Raw genomic sequence first — 22,380 nt, forward strand, 5'->3', positions numbered from 1 at the left:
GTTGTTTATAAAACTGTTGTTATCTGATTTATGTAATTTTTCAGTGTTGATTTAAAAGCTCAAAAACCCATCTCTATTGACTTTTTGATATTTTTTTCTGTGATTTGAATTTAAAAAGAGATAAAACTTTCGATAAGTTATGTAAACTCATAACAAGTATTTAGCTTTAGAAAACATTTACATGTTTCAAACTTATAATATATACATATATAATGTTTAAAATTATGCATATAAAACCTGTGTAAAATGTGCCTGAATATGTTTCTCTTTTTTAATGTGTTAATCGTACTATATATAACATTATTTAAAAATTTTAAAAAGTTTATGTCACATACAAAAAACCATCAATAAAAAAAGATAATTCTCCATCTACAACAAGAAAAATGAAAAATTATAAACATATAAAATTAAATTAAGAAAAACTAACATTGGAAAAACAAGAAGTTAATGTAAAAGAAAAAAACTGACAAATAATATTATAAATAAAATAAATTTATAAGACACAATCCGCGCTAAGCGCGGAAAAAATCTCTAGTTTACCATAATAACATAAATAAATAAATAACATGGTAAATGTCGACCTATTCCTTAAATAATAACAACATATAACGTTTTGATTATGTGTTTGAGTTTCATATGTCAAAATGGATTGATTTCACAGTATTTGTGTGTTTCAGAATAACTAAATATAACATTCTAACATCTAAAACGCATTTACCCTTTTGTTTTTGTTAAATTTGGGGTGTTCCAGGTCGAAATCCAGACTAATCCGTAGGGATTAACTCAACCGTGATATGTAAATCCGGTTGTTTATCTGAGAGTTGGAGATCCACGTCGTCTAATCACATATAGAGCTAGTCAGTGGCAGGGCTGGTCCTGGACAAAGCCGGATGAAACATTCGTTTAGGATCCCCAAACTTTTTAAAAGAGAATACATATACATAGGCTCCCAAACTTTTTAAAAAAACCCTCAAATTTTCTTACAATGAAATCTTTACAAAAATCACCTAAGGTTCCCAAAATCTCGGAACCAGCCCTGGTCAGTGGTGGAGGTAAGGTGTTAGCAGGTGGGTCAATTGACGCAGGTGGATTTGGTATTAAAAAAATGTTTACTTGTATGATTGCGTAAAAATTAGGTAAATTTTGTGTATTTTAGCTAAATGATCCATGTAATATATGCTAATTTTGAAATTGATCCCTCTAAAATTTTTTCTTACCTCTGCCACTGGAGCTAGTAATTTTACACTGGAAAGAAATCGATCTCTTACATGGACCAACAAGATAACTCATTATAGACCACTACGATGCAATTCATTTTACTTGTAAAAGACATACATACACAAAACAGAATCAACAGCTCATTTATTTTACTTGTGTAAATTGAACATAACCTGAAATTGGCCTTGAATCAACAGATGGACTATGTCGCCATGCATGTTCACCTTGTATTTATTTGGGTAAAAATAAATCATAATTGGCTGCTGCTACAGCGACTTATATTTAGAATTCTACATTTTAAAACCGATTTTGGCTATCGGCAATGCTTTTCTAATATTTAATTGCTTGGAGATAGGGGTGAACTCTTGACTTTTTGCGTATAATTAATTGCTAAAAACTACTCTCTTTTTCTCTTCCTAAAAGATCTATATTTTAGTTTTTTTCACACATTTTAATAAAACACATTAAATTTATATTTTTTTGTGTTTATCTCCTTTCCACAATTTTAAACCAATAAAAAATCAATTAGTGCAATTAAGATTTTTGAAGTTCGTAATTAGTTAATAAAACATGTATTAAAAATGCAAAAATGAATTTTTTGAAAACAAAATTTTTCTCTAGAATATATATCTTCATGGAGGAAGTAATCAGGAAACACAGTTGAAGTTTTATACGGAAATAATGTCAGATTAATAGTAAGATTTGAATGGCCCATTAGTGATGGAGCAGCCCTCGTAGACAATGGACCCATGCATTGTCAAGAAAGATCCATTAATCATCTTGATTAGTTGGTATAATAAATTGTGTGCCATTGGTTTAAACGCATCGTATGTTCTTGCATGTCCCATTCACCATGTGCGAGGCGTGTTGAAATGATATATACCCAAATGTTTAGAAATACAGTGATACTAATATAATACTACTATTGTTTAATTTGGCTTGACGTGTTGGAAGTGTCATTGAAAAATATATTATTTAAGGAAGAATGCGACATTTACTATGCATGGGAAAATAGATAAGAATGGTGTATGGGTATGGTTGTGAAAGTATATATTTAGAATGACGAAAAACACAGAAACGTGACAAATGAATATGTAGTGGTTAAAAAGATGAGAATGATGTGCTTAAGAGTTAAGATAGAGCAAAAATAAATTAAGCCTCACATAAAAATTATACAGATTATGAGCCATTGCAGTTACCCTAAGCTGGTTTCGAAATACATGAATCTTGAAAACAAAAATAGCTCGCGTTGATTTCCGGGTTGGTCTGCTTATGTGGCCATAGATTAGGCTGTATACCAATCGCTTAACCTCTGTTGTCCCTACATACAAAACAGACATTGCTGAGACGTAAAAGGGTTAAACTAGAGAGGGTTGGAAGAAATCTAGACAGAGGGATTTTTGGGGAATTAAATAATGAAATTTAAACCGGTGATTAATTTCTATTCAATAGTTATGTGTATGGTTCATAACTCAAAATAATGATAACAATACTGTGTTTTTGTGATATATATGTTAAAGAGGATACAAGAATATAAACTGCATTTTAGTTAGTTCTCCACCACATAATTGGATTAGATAGGCTGTAGAAATTAGATATTGTGTTTTGTTGGGCTGTGGGCAACATTACAAAATGTTAGGCCTATATATGGAGTTCAAAGTCACAATGCACTTGATAAACTCATTACGTTACGATTTTGTGAGACATCACTGTAATTAAACTAACCAGTCAATGTTTTATTATAATATAAACAAATACTAGCCGGACAAGATCAACCAAGATCAATCAAATTAATATTAAAATAATTCTCCCAAAGATATGCTATTTGAAGATACATTGAATGCAGTGCATATAATATTCACGTTCATCAGGTGTACAGTGATTATAAATTCGAAGAAAAGAAAGTATTTTTAAATAATAAGAAAAAGACAAAGAGAGAAGTATCAATGCATCTTATGTCTTTATCACATCTGCGGAAAAGAGAACGAGGAGAAACGCAAAATAAGAGAAAAAGAGGCTCGGATGGTTAGACAGTTGACAGCTCGACCAACTTCCATTTTTAAAGTTGATTTATTCGGTGGATTCTTCTCCCACATCAAAACTAAAACTGTAACAATAAAATACAATTTTCTTTAAAATATATAATATATGGGTTTTTGATACGGAGGATTTGGTGCTCATCTTTTAAGTACTGAGGATTTGGTACACAATTTCATCCTCCATTATTGGCAGAGAGAAACAGAGAACAAAAAATATAAAACAAGATGGAGTTGGTTCAGATGCAGAAGAGTTTACAAGATTACACTAAATCACTCTTCTTGGATGTAAGTTTCTGTTATAGTCATTTCTTGTTGGAAATAGAATACGAAGGTTGGTTGTTCAAAAAAAAAAAAGAATATGAAGATTGAAGAAAGTGTTTTAGGAGTTATACAAAAACTGGAGTTTATGGTTAGAATTTAGAATTAATCGCTGTCCAGAAACTAAGGAAAGCTTTTGTAGTTTCTTTGGTAAGCACGAGTGTACGTTTGATTATGTAAATTTATAGTTTCTAATTATGGAAAGTTAAGTAAAAAAATTATGGAAAGTCTTGTTTTTGTATAAAAGGGGGTTTTGGACAGCCAGTTCTTGCAGCTGCAACAATTACAAGATGAAAGCAATCCAGATTTTGTTTCACAAGTTGTCACTCTCTTTTTCCAAGATTCTGACAGGATCCTCAATGATCTCTCACTGTCCCTGTAAGTAAATTCATTACACACGCTCTCTATCTTTCTCCTTAATCTTCCTCTTCTCTTTCTGTCTAGAATTTGTGTTTTCACTCGTCTTATTGCTTTCGCAGAGATCAACAAGTTGTAGACTTCAAAAAAGTTGATCCTCATGTTCATCAACTCAAAGGTAGCAGCTCCAGGTAACAATCAGAAAATATCAACAATATTTGGCTCTTCCATGCAAATGTATTTATGCACTTTGAGATCCTGAAATGTGTACATTAAGATTTTGACCGTGTGATGTTCCCAACAAACAGTATAGGAGCACAGAGAGTTAAGAATGCTTGTGTTGTCTTCCGCAGCTTCTGCGAGCAACAAAACGTTGAAGGGTGAGTTTGATCGAATATGTTCCATTATTTTTTGTCTGTTTGATTTTAATATCTGATTATGAAAATCTCAGATGTCATAGATGTTTGCAACAAGTAAAGAAAGAATACTATCTTGTGAAGAACAGGCTAGAGACTCTGTTCAAGGTGAGGACTATGTACTATACCTTTATAATTCATTAAATTTAGCATATTTGATTCATATTTATTTCATTTTGGTTGTTATTAACGAATCTACGCAGCTCGAGCAACAGATTGTAGCCTCTGGTGGAATGATCCCAGCCATGGAACTCGGATTTTGAGTGGACTCATCGTCATATCACCTTTCTATATATGGTTATTTCAGTTGGAGCTCTCTTCTTCTTTTGCGTTACTATCCAAAAAGATTGTTCTTACGTGAACTTCTTCTTTGTGTTGTAGGATGAATGAAACATGATTTATTGTCTAAACATGATTAATAATTCAAGAAATCAAGCAATCACAAAAGAGAATGATCTTTCACTCCAAAGTGGTCTTTTTTTTATAGATAATATTATCTCCTAATTTTTAGGTCTAAAATGTATATATAAAATTTTTAAAAACGAGTGGGCCTATTAACAAATCTCAAAAAGGTCCATAAAATAAATAAAACTCGACCAATCAAAGTGTGGGAGCGGCTTCCTCATCCCGCTCCGAACACCCGCTCCATGGATCGTGTTGGAAAATGCGCGCGGGTCAGTGATGTCGCAGCAGAAGCCCGCTCCAGCTCACGCTCATGGTACGGCGACTTCACAACCCGTTGTGCGTTGCCCGCTCCAGCACTTGTGATGATTCGAAGCTGGAACGAACGGTTAGGCTTTGTCGCTCCATACAGCGACCGCCGCAACCCGCTCCATGATCTCGCTCTCAAGCTCGTCGTGCTTATTAGAATAGGTGGTTAACAATTGGTTTGGTTTCCTTTCGCCTACCAATGGTTTAGCTTAACCGGTTGTATATATATGTATTGTACAACACAATGTAACGTTAACTTGAGAATATACATTTTTCTATTCACTCTAACAAACTTTCCTCTATCATCTTCTTCGTCTCTTTCATCTCGATCTCAAGTTCTAATATGGTATCAGAGCAGTAAAGTCCTCGCTTTCTGCTTCGTTTTCTCGGAAAATCTTTCCGTTCTTCATTCTAGAGCTCGGAATCCTCTATTGATTGGTGTATCTCATGAGTACATCACTTTCGATTATCGTCTTCGTGGATTCTCTGCTTCGGGAGATTTTTGCGATCTATCTGTTCGTCTCATCGTTCATTGGAGTATTGATTCGCTACAATTCCTGCTGATTATCTCGATTCCGATCACTTTCTTGATCGATTGGATTCTTGATTCTTTCGATCGTTTGGATACTTGATTCTTCGGTTTTGGATCTCGTTTCTTCGGAGAACAGGAGTGACGATGAGTACAGTGAATGATGAAGCTCGTGTGTCGTCTCCATCTCTTCTCGATCCGAACTCAAATCCTCTCTACGTTCATACTGCCGATCACGCTGGTATCTCTCTTGTTTCTGAGAAATTAGCTGGATTAGGTAACTTCTCGACTTGGCGTAGATCGATGCTTATGGCTTTAGGAGCTAGGAATAAAGCTGTATTTGTCAATGGATCGTATCCGGAACTTGCTGAAGATCATCCTGATTTTGCATCTTGGTCTCGTTGCAACAACATTGTGTGTACTTGGATCGTGAATGCTGTAGAAAAGAAGATTGCGAAGAGCATCATGTATTTAGATACAGCAAGACAGATGTGGCTCGATATTCATGATCAGTTCAAGCAAAGTGATGGACCAAGAACAGCTGAGATTAAACAACAAATCTTTGCTGAGACACAAGGGTCTCAAAGTGTGAGTGATTACTATACGAAGTTGAAGCAACTCTGGGAGGAGTTGAAGAATCATGAAGGCCCGTATACGTGTTGCTGTGGACGTCCTGACTGTGCTAGTCTAAAGAGGATTGTTGCTAGAGAAGAGCAAGATCACATCTTGAAGTTCCTTACTGGTCTTAATGATACTTTTACTGCAACAAGGGGTCAGATACTGATGATGGAGCCTCGACCTAACATCTCCAAGGTATTCAATTTGGTTTCTCAGGAGGAGAGGCAACGGTCGATGAAGAGTGCGAGTGCTGTTGCGTGTAACATTTCTCAGACTATTGATGATGATAATCTGGTGATAGCTTATTCCAGAGGATACAATAGAAACAGGCCTCGTCCCATGTGTTCTCACTGTGGACTTGCAGGTCACACTGTCAACCGTTGTTATAAATAAGCTACATGGTTATCCACAAGGATACAAACCACCATCCTCCTTTCCTAAACCACAAAGTCAAGTTCAAGCTCCAGGCTCACAGAAATCTTCACAGAATTGGTCTCCTCGCAAGGAGAATGTTGCAAATATGGTTCTTCAGGATGCTGGTGGTATATCGATGCATACTCAACAAGGAGTTCACTTGGGCACAGTCACCTCAGATCAGGTTCACCAACTTCTCAATGTCTTGAATCTTCAAACGAATCCCTCTCAGATGTCTGGTAGCACTTTTCACTTGTCGGATGGTACAGCTTCTACTTCAAAACCACAACCTCATCTTATCACTCATTTAGCCTCTGAAACACCACCTTCAGGTAACACGACTAACTATTATTTTGTTTCTGCGGGAATGAAGAACGGCCTTACTATTTTAGATACTGCATGGATAATTGATACTGGTGCTAGTTGCCATGTTTGCTTTGATTTGAACATGTTTCTGTGTACTAATTCAATTAGAAACACGTTTGTTACACTTCCTGATGGTACTCGAATTCAAGTGGAAGTATCAGGCACTATTGAAATTACTCCACGACTGACTTTAACTGACGTGTTGTTCATTCCTCATTTCAAATTCAATCTTTTAAGCATTAGTGCTCTTACTAGGAATAGCGACATCTCGGTTTTGTTTTCATCATCTGCGTGTTACATCTTTCCTGATAACCCGTTTCTTAAACTTCAGGAGCATACTCAGGATTACATGATTGGGAAGGGTAACCTTCACAACAATCTTTATGTCTTGGATGCTCCTGCTTCACCTGACCATCATTTATCTGCATCTCATTCTGTTTCTACTGCTACGCATAACGGTTTTCATCAACAGCATCTACAAGAGCATGACATTTCTCTGGTTTCATCTGACATATGGCATCAAAGATTGGGTCATCCTTCTCATCATAAGATACAAATTCTTTCAAAGTTTTTACAAGTCCCTGCATCTGTTAAGAGTGATCATTCGAGTCTTTGTAAAGTTTGTCCTTTAGCTAAACAAAAACGAATTTCTTTTCCTGATAATCTCCATCTTTCAAAATTCCCTTTTGACTTAATTCATCTTGATGTATGGGGTCCATTTCAGACTCCTACTCATGATGGATTCAAGTATTTCTTCACTTTAGTTGATGATTACACGCGTGTAACATGGATTTACTTGATGAAAGATAAAAGCTCTGTTTCTCATGTGTTTCCTGAGTTCTTACAATATGTTAAGACACAATACTCTGCTAGTATAAAAGCAATAAGATCTGATAATGCACCTGAATTAGCATTTACATCTCTTCTTAAAACCCATGGCATTGTTCATTTCTTTTCGTGTCCATACACCCCTCAACAAAACTCAGTAGTAGAACGTAAGCATCAACACATCCTAAACGTTGTTCGTGCTTCTTTTGTTTCAATCTAATGTTCCTTTACGTTTCTGGGGAGAATGCATTCAAACTGCTGTCTATCTTATAAACCGCACTCCTTCTCCTCTCCTTCAGAACAAATCACCATTTGAACTTCTCACACACAAACAACCCTCTTATGATCATTTGCGTGTTTTTGGTAGTTTGTGTTATGCTTCTACTTTACTGAAAGATAGAAACAAGTTCAGTCCTCGTGCTTTTCCGTGTGTGTTTCTTGGTTACCCAAATGGATTTAAAGGTTACAAAATTCTTTATCTTGATATTGATACAATTTCCATTTCTCGCAATGTTGTTTTTCATGAAACGGAATTTCCATTTTCAAACCAGAAAAATTCTACGTATTTATCACAATTCTTTGATCAAGATGTGTTACCCCTACCTGTTCCAGATTCACCATTCCCCGCTTTCTTTGATCTAGGAAATGATATAACTGACTCTGGTTTGTTCTCTGAACCTTTCGATGATTTTTTACCCCATCCTCCTGCATCTGATGTTTCGTCTATTCCTTCTTCTTCCACTAACTCGTTACCTCAAGCTCATACTCGCTCAAATCGTACAACTCGTGCTCCTGCTTACCTTGATCAATATCATTGTTTTCTGCTTGATAGGATAGAAGCTCTTCCTGTTCATTCCACTAACACAACTCCATATCCTATCTCTTCCTATCTTTCATATGATAAATATGATGATGATCATCGTAACTTTCTCCTCAATATTTCTACTACTAAACTTCCTAAAACCTATAAAGAAGCTGTCCTATCTGATGAGTTTAAAAACTCCATGAAATTTGAGATGACTTCACTGGAAGAAAGTGGTACATGGTCTGTGTGTGATCTGCGTCCAGGGAAACACTCTGTTGGGTGTAAGTGGATTCATACTATTAAGTATAATCCTGATGGAATCATTGAGCGACATAAGTCTCGTGTGGTGGCCAAGGGCTATACACAACTGGAAGGTTTGGATTACTTTGACACATTCTCACCTGTGGCCAAGATTGGTACTCTACGGCTTCTTCTTGCTGTTGCAGCAGCGAAACAATGGTCAATCACTCAACTCGATGTGAGTAATGCATTTCTGAATGGCGACCTTGATGAAGAAATTTATATGAAGCTTCCTCAAGGTTATGAAGAGTTGACAGGGAAGAAGGCATCTCCGAAATCTGTTTGTCGACTGCATAAGTCTCTCTACGGTCTCAAACAGGCATCCCGTCAATGGAATCATAAGCTGTCTCATGTGATCATTGGTGATGGGTTCAAGCAGACTCACTCAGATCATTCTCTCTTTGTCAAGTATGTCGACAAGGTCTATTTGGCAGTGCTCGTGTATATCAATGACATCTTGATTGTTAGGAATGATGATACTGCAGTTGAAAAGTTCAAGACTGTTCTCAAGTCTGCGTTTAAACTCCGAGATCTTGGTCCTACAAAATACTTCTTGGGGTTTGAGATTGCTCGTAACAAGTCAGGCATTTCACTCAATCAGCGTAAGTATGCATTGGAGCTTATCGAAGAAGCTGGTTTATTGGGATGCAAACCACTATCTGTTCCTATGGAACCAAATGTGAAATTGTCACTATCTTCAGGTATTCTTCTACCTGATGCAGCTGTGTATCGACGACTTGTCGGACGCTTGTTGTACCTCACCCACACTCGACCTGATATTACTTATGCGGTGCATAAGCTTAGCCAGTTCATGTCTGCTCCCACATACTTGCATCTACAGGCTGCTACTCGTGTTCTGAGATACCTAAAGAATGATCCAAGTCAAGGCTTGTTCTACTCTGCATCCTCGCAACTGAAGTTTACAGCATATTCAGATGCTGATTGGGGTGCTTACCTGGACTCTCGACAATCTATTACTGGATATTGCGTCTTTCTTGGTGATTCCTTGGTCTCCTGGTGCTCAAAGAAACAACAGACAGTCTCGCGGAGCAGCTCGGAAGTTGAATACAGAGCAATGGCTGATGCTACATGCGAGTTGATTTGGCTAACGACTTTACTTACCGAGATACATTGTCCGCCTTCATCACCTGTCATTCTCTTCTGCGACAATCAATCTGCTCTCTACATTGCTTCTAATCCGGTATATCATGAACGGACAAAACATGTAGAGATAGATTGTCACGTGGTTCGGGAACGGTTGCAAAGTGGCTTTCTCAAGACACTTCATGTCAAGTCGGAGTTGCAGCTAGCTGATATATTGACTAAACCAGTGCAACCAGGATTATTCAAGAGTTTAGTAGACAAGATTGGAATACACAGTTTGTGTCTTCCATCTTGAGGGGAAGGTATTAGAATAGGTGGTTAACAATTGGTTTGGTTTCCTTTCGCCTACCAATGATTTAGCTTAACCGGTTGTATATATATGTATTGTACAACACAATGTAACGTTAACTTGAAAATATACATTTTCTATTCACTCTAACAAAATTTCCTTTATCATCTTCTTCGTCTCTTTCATCTCGATCTCAAGTTCTAATAGTGCTCACCTCCTCCTCTGCGACTTCCGGTTCAGCTCGCTCCAAGTCGACACGGGCTGACTCCAATCACAGCCACCGCGACTCCTCCACTCTCCATCTTCGTCAATCTCCTTCGTGGTTTCTCGATGTGAACCGTGACATCACCAAGTCGTCTTCTTTGTCTCAAGCTTCAGTCGTGGTGGTGGTTGAGCTCGTGCTCTGGCCAGCAGCACCGCTGCTCAGCTCCTCCGCGTATCGGTCGTACTCTGCTCCAGTAAGTCTCGTCGTCGTCGCGTCAAGCCTCGCCGCCGTCGGAATCGTCGGGATCTACAGCTCCGTGAAGCTCGTGAGCTCCAATGGTGATTTCCCAGTATTTTGCAAACCAGGTCCCTGAAATTCTTGTTATTTTTAATGCGGCCCTTAACTTCAGAAATAATTGCAGACACACCCTCTCAAATCAACCCTGTACTTTCGATAGTGAAATTTAACCCAACCGAGAGTTCTGAATTTGCAGCTTTGGTCCCTGCCCTCTTGTTAACATCAAATTGGACCCAAAACTCTAAAATGTGCAATTTATTCCTTGATTTTCGTCCTAAACTTCCAAATGCGCATTCCAACCCCTATGATATGCAAATGAGTATGCAAATGCAACATAAAAACCTAAATGCAACCTTAAATGACCATAGTAAGCATAAATATGAATCTAAAATTTATTAAAATCAAGAGATATCAAAACACTAAAAAAAGTTTCTTAATCCACACCTAAGTCCTACGTTTTGTATCATAAAATACTAATTCTAAATAGTGTTTTATATATTCATAAATCATAATTAGGCTTGTTCATTTTGGATATAAGTTTGACCGGCACATACCTTTTATTATTCGAAACCAATACTACTGTAAACATATGACCAGTCGTAAACCTATGATCATGTAATTTATAATTTAGATTAGTTCATGTTTTTTCATAGCCAAACAATGATAGACAACAATCTTCACATCAACTAATTCTTAAGCATAAGAACTCAAATTAATATTGTCTAGATTGGTTTTGATTGTGCATACCAACATTGTATATATTGATCTAATGAAGCTATGGTTTGTTGATTTTTTTGCTTTACCGAATTTATAATTTCTCTAAAATTATTTATTATGTTTATTAGTATATTAAGGACACCATTTGATTTTTTCTGTATACAAAATCGAAACTTAATATGCTATTTCCTTCCAAAACTAAATACCATTCAAATAACAATTTCTACTTCCAAGCAATGACCATTAATTACAGAAAATCATAACTAAATATCATTTATTCGAAAACAAAACAACATCCAAAGTTTTTTTTCCTATTTCTACACACTCACCATATCAAGAAAATATATCTATTAATTATCACAGCTATCATTTCCTTTTATTTAAACATGAAAAACACGCATTCCTTATCTATAAAAAGTATATTCTGTTTTTTTATTATGGTATAATTTAAAAGGAATGTATATATTTGGTTTGATTTGGCGTTAAAATTAAAACTACCAAAATATTATGAGTTGATCCTATTAAACCTACCCTTTCCTACGCCGAGTATATATATCTCATCTATCCTCCGTAAAAAAAAACGCATCCAGAAAACCTAAACATGTCTAAGCTAACATTTATTCCTCTCACAATACTAAGACCTTACAAAAACAACCGGCGAGTTAAGTGAAGTGTTTACATTCATGGAAGCAAAAAAACACTTTTTGGAGGTGATTCATTTGGATGATTTTAGCTGATGAATGGGTAACTTTTTATTTATAGCTTTTCTTCCATTCAATCCATTTCTTTGCTTTACTTGGATCTAATATGACCGTGTGTGTTTTTAGGGTAACAAGATCCATGATACTTGCAAACGAACTCTCATATACCAAGTTCAACGTGATTTATTGAAAACGTTTCCCTGACTTCAGCTTGCGGTCAATATCGAACTACAAAACATCAGTACAAGATGACTATACGTGTGTGCTCTGGTGGAAGAATGAAGGTTGTTTCTTATCCTTCAGAACACAGTTTTAATAGTTTAGATGAACAACATTTTTTTATTCAAACATTCATTTACATAAGCTTCTGTCTTTTGTTTTCAACAAATAATTCATTCTCTTTTGTCATCTCAAACTAATTATTTACAAAAAAATATCTTTCATATAAAACTATCATCTACATAATACACATATATGCATAAATCGGTCAAGTACGTTCCCCAAACATCTAAACTTAAGGCCATGTTCTATCAATCTTATAACGTATTCTACATAATGCTACATTCTTCTGACATCCTACGAATTTGGTAGTATGGATAAGTAATTACTAACCGTTGTGATTGTCACATTATCTGAGGAAGGTTGTTCTCTTCATTTGTAGCTTTATATCATGAACTTGGTCCTCATACCGTCCAATTTCATGCAAAACATAAAAAAGTCTAATATCAGTATATTATAATGGTATAAAAAGATCAACATAAAGCACTTTCAAGAAAAATAGATACAACGTTTTTATCCAACTTATAAGACAACTTCAAATATCCCACGAGCTACACAAACATATGGACTAACGTGTTGTCTTTTGGCATATTATCTTTATGCAGAAATTTTTAACAACGCCATACCATGTCATTTGTCTCTTCCCCATGTTTTTTATATCTGACAGTTTGATTTTATGTCCTTCTCCCTTCAGCCGTATATTGTATAAATGACTTCTTGCTACTGACCTTTTTGCTACTAACCCTTTGTATATCCAATAAGAGTAGTTTACATAGAGAAAATTCAAAGAGATATGTTGGAAACAAGACAAGAATGGACACAATAACCAAAAAAAAGTTACACTTGAAGCTATTGACATTATCAAATTCGGATGAAAAGCATTCACAAGTGAATATTTATTTTATGATTGTTGAATTAAGATGAAAAGCATTCACAAGTGACATAACAAAGTTTCTTCTAGCTGGTGACATGATAAATAATAATCATACGACTGAAGCATAAATTAAAAAAAAAATGGAAACAAAATCAAGGACAAACCCTGCAGCAGTCTTTCTAGCAGGAGAAGCTGTCTTCATGGAAGTGATTGTCTTCTATCAATGTGGATTTTACTTTTCGATTGCATGTCTTGAAAGTATAAACGTGATGGCCGATCTACTCATGGAGACGAGAGATCTATCGATATAATAAAGAAACAATCAAAGTGTTTAGGTCTTGAAAAAAACTAATCGTTTAATCTGAATAAGAAAAAAATCATGAGTCAAAATAGATCGTTTGATTTGGCAAATATTTAAGTGAATGAAGTTGATAAACATAAAATAGTAGCTTTCAGTATGGATTTGATTCTCCAATCCGTTTTTTTCTATAGATGAACATCGAAGCCGAGATAAGAGAGAGAGAGGTAAGCCGACGGACAAAAAGTAAAAGAGAAAGTTTGGATATGTTGAATAAAATAAGGAAAGATAGAAAAAGAACTAATTTATTATATATGTATTTTCTTCTTGGTGTGAGTCAACGAGAGAGAAAAAGTAGCTTTGTGTTTTGTGTGAAAGGTATGAGAGAGTAAGAGAAAAATATAATTATTATTGCTCATCCATCTTTTACAAAAGGGAGAGAAGCACTATTTATAGATGGGTAAAGTCGGTTAATTCTGACCAACTTGGAAGAAGAAGACAAAATCACCAAGAAGTGATGGGTGACTGTTTTTACAGATGAAAGATATATGTTCTCCTTTGGATAATCATTCTTTTTATAATTATCTCTTTAACACTCCCCCTTGATTATCCAAACATGTATTACGTAGTGCCTCGTTAAAAACATGGTCATGGAAAAACCCATTGGGACAAAAACCATGACAAGGGAAAAAGAGTATACTGCCGTAATCTCCCCCTGAAATTAGTGGACCTAGCTTCCTCGTTACAGGTCACGCAAATGCCGCATTCCGATACCGTAGACGTGTTTTCGGAATGTTGTAGTCGGAAGAGCTTTGGTGAACAAGTCAGCTGGATTGTCGCATGATCGTACATATTTGATGTCCACTTCTTTATTTTTCTCGAGTTCCCGTATATACGAGAAAAATCTTGGAGGGATGTGCTTTGTTCTGTCACTCTTAATATAGCCTTCTTTGAGTTGAGCGACACAAGCCGAATTGTCTTCAAATATTTTGGTCGGTTCTTTCTCGTTGACTATTCAGCTTGATTCTTGTATGTGGTGACTCATTGACCGAAGCCACACACATTCTCGACATGCTTCGTGAAGCGCAATAGTTTCTGCATAATTTGAAGATGTCGCAACCAGAGTTTGTTTCTGGGACCGCCAAGAGATCGCGGTTCCACCAATTGTAAAAATATAGCCGGTTTGCGATCGAGCCTTATGAGGATCTGATAAGTATCCTGCATCTGCAAAACCAACCATACCAAACTCGGGTTTTCTAAAATACATTAACCCTAAATCAACGGTACCTTGAAGGTAACGGAATAAATGTTTTATTCCGTCCAAATGCCTGCGAGTAGGAGCAGAACTATATCTCGCCAGTAGATTAGTATCAAAAGCTATATCTGGTCTTGTACAGTTCGCAAGATATAACAGCCCACCGATAGCACTCATATAAGGTACTTCTGGACATAATATCTTCTCGCTATCTTCGCAGGGGCTAAAAGGATCACTCTCAACATTGAGAGATCTACCAATCATTGGAGTACTCAAAGGAGTCGCTTTGTCCATACGAAAGCGTTTCAATAACCTTTTCGTATAGTTTGATTGATGCACAAATATTCCTTCTCGGAGATGCTCTATCTGGAGCCCAAGACAAAATTTTGTCTTGCCGAAATCTTTCATTTCAAACTCCTCTTTCATATGAGTTTGAGCATCATCAACCTCCTTTTGAGTTCCAATTATGTTCAGGTCATCTACATATACAGCAATGATCACAAAGCCATATGACGATTTCTTTATAAAAACTCATGGCCATATCGCATTATTCACATATCCTTTACTCAAAAGATATTCACTTAAGCGATTGTACCACATGCGTCCGGATTGCTTTAATCCGTATGGTGATCGCTGTAACTTGACCGAACAAATCTCCTTGGATTTTTCTTTCAATGCTTCAGGCATTTTCAATCCCTCAGGGAGCTTCATATATATATCATTATCCAACGATCCATACAAATATGCAGTCACAATGTCCATGAGATGCATTTCAGATTTTTAGACACCGTTAGGCTCATCAAAAGTCTAAACGTAATTGCATCCATTACCAGGGAATATATTTTCTCAAAATCAATTCCCGGTCTCTGAGAAAAACCTTGGGCAACTAATCGGGCTTTATATCGTGTTATTTCATTCTTCTCATTTACGTTTCTCACGAATACCCACTTATACCCAACAGGATTTATATTCTCAGGCGTTATGACTATAGGTTCAAAAACATTTCTTTTATTTAGGGAGAGTAATTCAATTTGAATGGCCTTCTTCTACTCCTCCCAATCATGTCTTTTCTGACATTCTAAAATGGACATTGGATCGGGATCATCATCTTCATGATCGATCTCTGTGGACACAGAAAATGAGAACATTCCATCAACATCTTTTATCTTATTTCTGATGGAAATCTCATAATTTTCGGTTTCCTTCTCGTCATCTGGATCATCTTTATCTATGCCTTATTTCAGACATTTTTCATTAAAAGGTTCTTGTAGAACCTTTCTATTTATGTCTTCTTTCAGACATCTTTCAATATCAAGTTCTTCTAGAACCTTACTTTGTTCATCCAATTTCTTTTTCTTTTGGGGATTTTTATCTTTAGAACCCGCTAGCCTCCCCCCTCTTTAACTGAACCCTAGGTTCATTCATTTTATTTCCATCAGTTTGTTCCTTAGGAACATCAACTCTTGATGGAACATTTTCAGCGGGTATACATGACTTCGTCACCCTTCTTGTATCTGTGAACGCATCTGTTAACTGGTTTGCCAAATTATGCAAAATGCACAATTTTCTAAACTTCCAGTTCTCTTTGATTCGTAGGGGGATCAAGGTGTAACAACGATGGTGTACACCATGTAATCTCTTGAGGAATTTTACCAATTCCTCCCCATAACGCTGGAAATTCATCCTCACTAAAATGGCAATCGGCAAATCGTGCCGTAAACATATCACCAGTGACTGGTTTCAGATATCCTATTATACTTGGTGACGTATAACCCACATATATTCTCAATCTCCTTTGTGGGCCCATTATTTTTCTTTGTGGCGGAGCTATCGGAACATAGACCGCACACCCAAAGACACGGAGATGGGATACATATGGCTCTTGCCCAGATGCCAATTGTAATGGAGAGTACTTATGATAGGCACTTGGTCTTAATCGAACTAGTGCAGCCGCATGCAATATAGCATGACCCCATACAGAAATTGGGAGCTTCGTTCTCAAGACTAACGGTCTTGCAATCAACTGCAACTGTTTTATCAATGACTCGGCCATGCCATTTTGTGTATGCACATGGGGGACTGGATGCTCCACATCAATCTCCATTGACATACAATAATCATCAAAGGCTTGCGATGTAAATTCACCAGCATTATCAAGCTTGACTTTCTTAATGGCATACTCTGAAAACTGCGTTCTCAGCTTTATTATATGGGCAATGAACTTTGCGAAAGCCGTATTTCGTGCCGTCAAAAGAGACACACTTGACCATCTACTAGATGTGTCAATCAATACCATGAAATACTTAAACGGCCCGCACGGTGGGTGAATCGGCCCACATATATCACCATGTATTCTTTCTAAAAACATTGGTGATTCATTGCCTACTTTTACTGGTGATGGCCGAGTTATAAGCTTTCCTTAAAAACATGCATTACATATAAACTCGCCCGTTTGCAAAATTTTTCCGTTTTTCAACGGATGGCCGTTCGAATTTTGCACTGTCTTTCTCATCATGACTGAACCAGGATGTCCTAGCCTTTCATGCCATATTTTAAATGTATCAGTAAACTTCATGTTTACCACGGCATAGGATTCAGTCATGGTTATTTTCGTACAATATAGTCCAGAGGATAACTCTTCCAATATATGTTTCCTCTCAGACTTAATGCAAAGAAATTCAATGCCATCTTTACTCATAGTCTCAATATGATATTCGTTTCTTCGGTATCCTCAAAACTTAACAAGTTTCTATGAGACTTGGGGGAATACAATGCATTACTTATTTCAAATATCGTTCCCCCTGGCATTGAAAATTTCGCTCTTTCTCAGCCCATAATAATCTTTGCATTACCAGATATTGTACTTACGCTTCCAGCGTAATCTCTTATTTTGAGACTGGAGAAATATTTCTTATCTTTAATTATCTTGTGCGTTGACGCAGTATCTGCCAAACACAAATCTCCATCCATAGTCTCAAAGTTTGAGATTTTCTGAATATAAAATATTCATAAAACATATATTATTAAACATCAAACAAACATAACATATATCTTACAACAAAAGATATATATACTATAATACAGTCTACTTATATCACATCGATTTATATCACTCATCGATACTCTCTGGCTCAACCAGAAAGTCTGATACGTCGAGATGAGTATCATCGTTTAAACCATGAAAGGATGGCCCAGGTTCATCAGAGATGAAGTTATTTTCACCTCTTCCTTTCTTTTTCCCTTTTGGGATTCTCTATACAGATCGGCTAAATGTTTTGGTGTACAACAACTACGTACCCAATGACCTTTCATGCCGCATATGTAGCAAACCTTTCATGTTTGCCTTTTATCATCCTGGCCATTTTCATTCCTTTTATTTTCGTGGAAGTCTTTATTATTTCTTTCATCATAGGGACAGAATCTTCTTCCTCGTCCTCTTCCACGACCATGATAACGGTTTCCACCACGTCCACGACCTCGTCCTCTTCTATTATCATAACTGGATGATGCAACATTCGCTTCCGGGAATAGAGCAGATCCAGTGGGACGAGCTTGATGGTTTAAAGTCACGAGTTGATTATTCTGCTCCGCTACAAGGAGGATTTGCATCAACTCCGAGTAACGGGTATATCTATTCACTCGGTACTGTTGTTGCAGGATTACATTATCAGGATGGAACGTGGAGAGAGTTTTCTCGATCATATCATAATCACTCATTTTCTCTCCACATAACATTATCCTCGAAGTAATTCCGAACATCGCGGAATTAAACTCACTAACACTTTTGTAAGCCTGGAACCGGAGATGGATCCACTCGTGTTTAGCTTTCGGTAAGATCACATATTTTTGGTGATCAAACCTCTCTTTTAAAGATTTCCAGAGGTCACAAGGATCCTCTTTCGTAATATATTCATCCTTTAAACCGTCATGGATGTGGTGTCGTAAAAATATCATGGCTTTTGCCTTTTTCTCATCCGACATCGTTTTTGAACTATCGATGGTTTCCAAAAGTATGTTTCCTCTCAGGTGCATATTTTCACCCACTGCCCAGGTCATATAATTACTTTCCGTAATATCCAGGGCATTAATTTCGAGCTTTGTTAAATTCGACATGATAACTGTATTTATAGAATAATATATAAATATAGTAATTACGAGAATTTAAATGCGTAATTTAAAATGCAGAAATTAAAGGCTTAAAATAAAAGCAAAAATTAAATTGCAGGAATTTAAATAGCATAAATAAAATCGGAAGGTTCAGCCTACCACATGATACGAGGAGTCATAGAATACCATACTGATCATTTTTCAAAGTCCGAGGAGACATGGTCTACCATTTTGACTTTTACTTTTTTCAAGGTCCAAGGAGACTTAGTCTACCATTTTTAACTTTTTTATTCACGGAGGTAAAGGCTACCACGTGTTTCTCTGATCGTGATGGCATAGCCTACCATAACGATCAGTCGGGAAAGGCAGCGCCTATCATCCCGAACGGAGAAAGTCCAATCTCTAACTCCGAAACAATAATAAAATTTAAATAAATTAAGTGTATTGAAATACATAAATTTAAACATTACTTCAGCTAGTTTAAGAACTTTTGGATTGATAAACTTGAGTTGGTCACAGCTTCGTGCTGATAACGTGTTGAATAAAATAAGTAGAGATAGAAAAAGAACTGATTTATTATATATGTATTTTCTTGTTGGTGTGAGTCAACCAGAGAGAAAGTAGCTTTGTGTTTTGTGTGAAAGGTATGAGAGAGTAAGAGAAAGATATAATTATTATTATTATTGTTCATCCATTTTTTACAAAAAGGAAAGAAACACTATTTATAGATGGGTAAAGTCGGTTAATTCTGACCAACTTGAAAAAAGAAGACAAAATCATCAAGAAGTGATGGGTGACTGTTTTTACAGATGAAAGACATCTGTTCTCCTTTGGATAATCATTCTTTTTATAATTATCTCTTTAACAGGATACACGTTTTCTTTTACTTTTCCGGAATAAACAGTTAGAAAATAGGATTCGTTTACAATATTTTTTTGGGCTATAATGTTAACTAGAGTTTGATCCGCATGTGTGGGTGTTTGTTTTATAGTTATATAAATCATTATTTATATTTAACTTATTGATAGTATAAATTTTTAACAATGATCCGTATTAAATTTTGTATAGTATAACATTTATACACAAAATATTATTGTTGTTATGGGTAATTACATAATCATTTGTTTATACATTTGTCTTATTTTATTTTTATTGGACTAATAGTTCTATAACAATATGAATACAATAACATATTTAAAGTCATTTCTTATTTAATTATATATTTTAGAAAGATGATTATTTATATGGGTTTTCAAAATTTTATGTATTAGTAACAATAACGATGAATATTAAAATGCCACAAATTATATTTTATTGAACAATATTCTCTATTTGCTTAATACGGAACATGTAGTTAATTAAAGATTATAAATGGTCTTAAAATTTTTTTTGCAAATTAATCAAATAGAAAAATCTCCAAAAGTAATATTTATTAAATGTCAAATAGAAAATATTAATGTATTTATTGGATAATGCATGATAAAATCAAATAGTATATCCCAATGTTAATAAATACTATGAAATTAATAGATTAGATGTAGATTCAGGTGGTCAATGTTATTAAATATCAAATTAAATTTCAGATAAAAACATCTGTACAAATTTATATTTGATTTTTAATTTGTGTGGTATAAAAATAACTGCATAGATATGATATAAAATAAATATATGTAATTTTAAATTGATAGAATCTTTTTAAAAAACAAACTATATTCACACTGTATATTAAAACATAATTAGATTTTTTAAAAAAATATTACATCTAAAGTATGCAACACACATCCAATAAAAAAATATATCACAATACAATAAAAAAATGGTCTCAATGATTAAAAAAAATGGTATGAATAGTAAACAAACACCCTAGCAAACACACAGATTTGGCGGTTTAACTTAAATCCGGTTTTTAGCACAATTCGGAATCGGTTTGAGGAACGAGCCACCGGTCCGACGGGCCGATTCAGTACCGTTTTCAAAACATTGCAAAAATGTAATGTGGAAAAATTTATTATATATTATTAATATATATATACTATAAATTTTATGAAAAATATACCCGCGCGGATCAAAATCTAGTTATAATGGTTATTTTCGTCGTTATCGGGTGTTGAATATCTTAGTCAATATAAAACACTATAACTTAGCAGTAACATATTATGTTAGCTGAAAAAAATTGTGGCCACTATGTAAATTAGACAATGTATAAACCCTTGTATGAGATTGAGAGGTAAATGTAGAATTGTTTATTTATTAATGATTTAACATGTAACAGAAAATGTATTACATTACATATTTAAGATATTATAACAGTTAAGTTTATATTTAACGCATGTTGGACATCTTAGATAATGAATAACAACTATGATTTAATAGTAACACACTATGTTAGCTGAAACTAATATGTGATATTAGACAAATCCTTAGCATTTTCTCTCTAAATAAATTCCTTTTATCTGTTCTTACTTTTCTCATTTTGGTGGAAGTCAAGATTATACAATAACATGTGGAAGAGCTCCACTGCAATATTCTCTCTAACGACTCGCTGGTTCACGAGATGCCGGAGTAATCTAACGACAACTAATAACATATGTTTTTTGTTGCAATCGTAAGCTCGTCGTAGCTGCAAAACCAAAATACAACACTATAACTTAGAGCATAATAGTAACTTAATTTGTAACATCTAATAAATCATTTATCAAATAACGATAATTCTTAATACATAAGATAATCATTGATCGGTCACTCACATCTAACATAGCCAATAATTTTTGATAGATAATAAATCACATATATATTTATATATCATCTATTATTTTGCTTAACAAGTAACATAGTTGTTATATGTTAATCTGGATGTTAATCCAACATAATATAAATATTATTTTTAAATTTTTTTTTTTAAACTGTCATTTTTAAATTGTTGGTTTCGCAGCAAGTTATGTTTTAGCCCATTGTCTCTTACTTTACTCGTTTAGTTATGTATTTTGCATATAACATTTTGTTTAATGGTATAACCTAAATAATATCTAACTAGGTGATGATCCGCGCCCTGCACGGAGTGAGTAGACTAAAAAAATTATAAATTTTAATCAATAGATATTGAATCGGTAAAAGCAATAGTGAGATATTATACATGGTTTAGATTTAGGAGTTTAATATGGTAAAACCGAACCGAAATAGAAAAATATTTTGAATTTGGTAATACCGAATATACCGAATGAATGTTATTTTTAAAATATGCACTATATGGATATGGTTTGGCATATAAACTGATCAAAGAGAATAAAATGAAAATATGTTGTATAATTATATGTAAACTCTATAATATAATTAGT

General features: G+C 35.1%; 2 protein-coding genes across 4 annotated transcripts; one reads left to right on the forward strand and one right to left on the reverse strand.

The window, feature by feature from the left end:
* Positions 1-3,281: 3,281 nt before the first annotated feature.
* On the forward strand, positions 3,282-11,339 carry LOC111202661 (histidine-containing phosphotransfer protein 1). 3 transcript variants are annotated; one of them, XM_048744456.1, is made up of 8 exons: positions 3,282-3,542; positions 3,823-3,953; positions 4,055-4,123; positions 4,241-4,312; positions 4,384-4,456; positions 4,552-4,645; positions 4,730-4,741; positions 11,233-11,339. In XM_048744456.1, the coding sequence occupies exons 1-6, from the start codon at positions 3,483-3,485 to the stop codon at positions 4,609-4,611; spliced, it is 465 nt and encodes a 154-aa protein (XP_048600413.1). In that variant the 5' UTR covers positions 3,282-3,482; the 3' UTR covers positions 4,612-4,645; positions 4,730-4,741; positions 11,233-11,339. The 3 variants fall into 3 exon arrangements, with proteins under 3 accessions (XP_048600413.1, XP_048600412.1, XP_048600411.1); XM_048744455.1 differs by lacking the exon at positions 11,233-11,339 and having other exon boundaries at positions 3,283-3,542; positions 4,730-4,817; XM_048744454.1 differs by lacking the exon at positions 11,233-11,339 and having other exon boundaries at positions 3,285-3,542; positions 4,552-4,817.
* Positions 11,340-18,271: 6,932 nt separating this feature from the next.
* Positions 18,272-18,919, reverse strand: LOC125580001. Its single transcript, XM_048743931.1, has one exon. It carries the CDS (start codon positions 18,917-18,919, stop codon positions 18,272-18,274), a length of 648 nt encoding a protein of 215 aa, XP_048599888.1.
* Positions 18,920-22,380: the final 3,461 nt, after the last annotated feature.

The sequence above is a fragment of the Brassica napus genome, chromosome C1, assembly GCF_020379485.1.
Source record: "Brassica napus cultivar Da-Ae chromosome C1, Da-Ae, whole genome shotgun sequence".
Taxonomy (NCBI): Eukaryota; Viridiplantae; Streptophyta; class Magnoliopsida; order Brassicales; family Brassicaceae; genus Brassica; species Brassica napus.